Below are 4,009 nucleotides of genomic sequence, written 5' to 3'. Positions count from 1 at the left end.
TATAATTCTTTCTTTAATAGAAATGTTTCTTCTGCCCGTAAAGTGTCCTAACCAGGCTTTTCTGGATAAGTGCATTTTTAAAACAGTCATTGTCCATGCCGGTTTCAGTTGGATTATTTGTCACAGTTGCTCCGATCAGATCGGTCTCCTCCATTTTGTAGATTATTTACGACTTTTGAATCCACATAAACACATCGGTAAAATCCGGCTTACTTTGAGCATGTGTTTTAAACAGTTTAATCCCTTTGTGAATTGTTTCCACTTCTTGCGCCGTCCTTTAATTTCTTCATACAGCGGGAATCCAAATGAATGAATCCTGAGTCCAATAACCATCAAAGTCACTCCAATAGTGCTCCTTAATTACACTTCCATCCTCTAACAAAATACTTCCCATTCATCCAGTGACACTGTGTTTTATATACGATAGCTATGTTCCTACGATTAAACGTGATGACACAGCCCCTAGGGAGATAGAAATATGACTGTCATGTTTATTGCTTAAGCAGGCCTTAGCTAATCTGAACTAAGGCCAGAATACTGCTTTGAACCGGTATTATAAATACATGTCTCCTGATATTTAAGATCAAGCCGGTGGCGAGTGATGTTTTTCTAACACATACCTTGGCCCCTTCCAGGACCTTCTGGACGTGGGCGGCCTCAGCTGCTTGTGCCGCCTCCTCAGCGCTCTCCAAAGGCAGGTCTCCGTGCAGCCGGATGTGTTTATCCAGGTTGGAGCGCGAGCGGAAAGCGGCGGGGCAGTGGGGACAGGGGTAGGGCTTCTCCCCGCTGTGGGTGCGGGCGTGCTCTGTGAGCCGCGCCGCCACGCTGAAGCTCTTTCCACAAATCCAGCAGCAGAAAGGTCGCAGGCCGCTGTGGATGCGCTCGTGGTCCTGGAGGTGGGGCAGCTGCCGGAAACGCTTCCCACATGTGGCGCACTGGATGGGGAAGAGAAGAAATATAGAGAATGTAAGAAGGTGGCAGGAAAGTACAGTTATGTTCAGTGCCAATGCACAAAAGTGTACTATAATTCATATTTCTGGAGACTAATATTTTTCTGCAGATGCAGCACTTCTTGCAGGGGCAGAGGAGAGCAGAGAGAGAGATTTGGGGGAAGAAGGGGGGGAGATAGAAAGCAATAAAAAAGACAAAAGAGTCTTACACTGCAACTAAAACTCTTTTCATTGTCGATTAATCTGCCTATTATTTTCAGACAATGAATCAATGAGCGTTTCGGTCGATAAAACATCAGAAATTATTTTTTGAAATGTGCGTTATAATGCCCTAGAGTCAAGGTGATCTGTCCTCAACATCCTCTTTTGTCCTCCAAACATCCCAAAGCCCAAATATATTCAGTTTACTCTCATAGAAAACAAGCATGTATTTAGATTTTGCCTAAAAAAATTCATAAATGAATTGATTATGAGAAAATGTGTTAATATTCAGTTAAACAACTAAATGATTGTGAGGATACACATTACACGAGAATAAGGCAGAGCTTTGGCCCGATTCCCTCATTCTGACATGATGAGCAAAGCCCTCACTTTTTAATGCTTCTAAAGATTATCTTGCCAGATTTTCATCGGATGCAGTGAATGTTAATTGTGTTTTTTACACCCCCCCCCCATCTGCTTGGGAGTCCATCCAGACGCAAAAATGAAACATGTTGTTAATTTACGATCCTGTTGTGTGTTTGTGGGACCCCGAGGACAGCCAGAAGTTATCATGACATGTTGTAACGTGCTGGCTCTCTCACACTTTCAACATCTGGTAAAATGTGAACAATCTTGTTGTATTGGCCGGCCTCAAGGGACAGAATGATCAGCTACACAGTGGACATCACAAAGAAAAGATTGTCTCTCTGCTTGCCAACACCTGAGCGCAGACAATGAACTACAAACAGATACTTGATTAAATCTGAAGCCTTACAAAGGAATGACTGTGTGCTCTGCTTTTTTCCCCACTGGGGACACTCAGATTGAATCAGTAATCCCTGTCGTTTCAATATCTCTGTGAGATATACTCTAATAAAATCACCTTTGCCGTTGAGTCTGATCTTTATATACTCAGTAAATATTGGTGTTCCTTCAGGAACGCACAGTAAATTTGATTTGAATTCAAATTCATCCCCATAACGTTGTGTTTGAGGACCGATGCTCCTTGAACCTCGATCCTCATCATGCCTGATAGAAATGGCTCAAAGCAAAGCCACCAATGTTAAATCAATTTCTACAGTCTCCGTTCTCTGATGGGTTTGGGTGGGTCTATAGTTGATGTCCTGCTTCGTCACCAGAGCAACTGAGGGAGAGGGGAAGAGAGTCCCAGAATAGTAACAGGCAGAGGGGAGCTGACAGGCCCTAACTCAGCCCCGTCATTAATCACAGGTACACGGGAGGGAGGAAACACCCGCAGGACACACACTGCACAAATGGCCATGGTCCAGTGCGGGAGAAACGGCCACAGATATGAATGGGTGTGTCCATGGGGGGTGAGGCAGTGCTGGGTGTCAATTTGAAATACAGGCATTAAATAGTTTGAATGCAGGGTTTAAAAAAAGGACACAATATGATTCACAGGGCTGACAGGAATACACACACAGCCAGTCTTCTTACCTCAAAGGGCCTCTCATCAGTATGTGTCCTCATGTGAACATTGAAGGTGGAATTGTATGCAAAATCCTTGAGACAAATCTGACAGCGGTAGCGGGGTCGGCTTTTGGACTTGCCGAGCGTTCCCTGGAAATGCGCCAGCACGTGCTCCTCCAGGGTGCTGTCGGAGGTGAATCTGCGGCGGCAAGGCCTCACCGGGCATCTGAGAGGCGTCTGGCCCGTGTGGGATAACCGATGGAGGTCGAGGCCTTCCTGAGTCATGCAGCGGTGGCCACATAGGTCACACTCAACCTGAAGGAGGAGAGAGAAAAAAGAAGAGAGAAAAATGTGAAATAAGGAGATGGAGAATGGACAGAGAGCCGGGCAATTAATGAAAAGAGAAAAGGTTGGCGTCTTCATCGTCTGACTGATACGTAACACAATGTCACAGTTTGTCCCCCTCTCGCTAACCCCACTTCCTTCCCGTCTGGATTGGCAAAATGCCATAATGGGCTCTGCTAAATCATAAGTGACAGATATGTTTCTAACAAGGATGAAACAAGTACAATCTCTCACGCTATGAATGTCTTTAGAGTGGAGAAGTCAAAACCTGCATCATACATCCTCTAGACTATAATTCATCATTTTTAACGATAAACATTTGTATGGAGTGAATACAGAACATTTCAAGTGCAATCAGGCTCATTACGCTCAACAAAAGAATGAGGGAAAAAAATGGTATCTCCTGCCAGATCTCTTTTTTAAAAATTCTAAATATTTATGTATGCAGTATTTTATTACACTTTACATTATTTAGATATACATTAGCTTTTTATTTGATCTTACATGTACTGTATACATGTACTGTATACATGTACTGTATATAGTACGTTTGCATTTTACTTACACCACTGTGTCCCCTTCACCATTCCCTTGTACTTTTTTATTTCCTATCTCCTCGCTGCACCACACTCTTAATCTTCCAACTTCTGGTCTGCTCGGCGACGGCTAGACGCTACTCGACGTCTAGCCTACCGGGGTGTACGTACCGTCTGGTCGATCGCTCCCTCACGCGTTCAATCAGAATCCGCACTCTACTTCTCTCGGACTGGTCTCTCGACGCACGGAACGAAGCACCCGTCGGACCCCTGCATCGGAGGACCTACGAACATTTCTCACATAGACGGCCGGTCGCCTACACATGTCGCTACAAAACGGTCCCTTCCTGTCAAACACATAGATCGCCAATTTTCGAAATAATAATATACGTGTTATCGCAAAAAACACAAAAAAAAAAAACACAAAAAAAAAACGATGTCGTTCACGAACCGTTCCGTTCTTAGAATTCAGGGTCCAATGAGGTTCCTACGTTGTATATAGTTATATTCTGTGTTTTTCGTTATTTTTTATCACGGTTTTATTAG

General features: G+C 44.0%; 1 protein-coding gene across 1 annotated transcript in view; it reads right to left on the bottom strand.

The window, feature by feature from the left end:
• znf574 (zinc finger protein 574) overlaps window positions 1-4,009 on the bottom strand; it is a 29,728-nt gene that overhangs the window by 9,279 nt on the left and 16,440 nt on the right. Inside the window, exons 6-7 of the mRNA XM_010768546.1 lie at window positions 2,610-3,103; window positions 621-935 (exon numbers count right to left, since the gene is read on the bottom strand). Coding sequence (XP_010766848.1) covers window positions 621-935; window positions 2,610-3,103 — 809 coding nt within the window. The remainder of the gene's footprint in view (window positions 1-620; window positions 936-2,609; window positions 3,104-4,009) is intronic.

Source organism: Notothenia coriiceps, unplaced genomic scaffold (assembly GCF_000735185.1).
Source record: "Notothenia coriiceps isolate Sejong01 unplaced genomic scaffold, NC01 NC01_scaffold00005787, whole genome shotgun sequence".
Classification (NCBI taxonomy): Eukaryota; Metazoa; Chordata; class Actinopteri; order Perciformes; family Nototheniidae; genus Notothenia; species Notothenia coriiceps.
The sequence above is the reverse complement of the archived record's forward strand: the minus strand, read 5'-3'. Positions and strand labels throughout refer to the sequence as shown.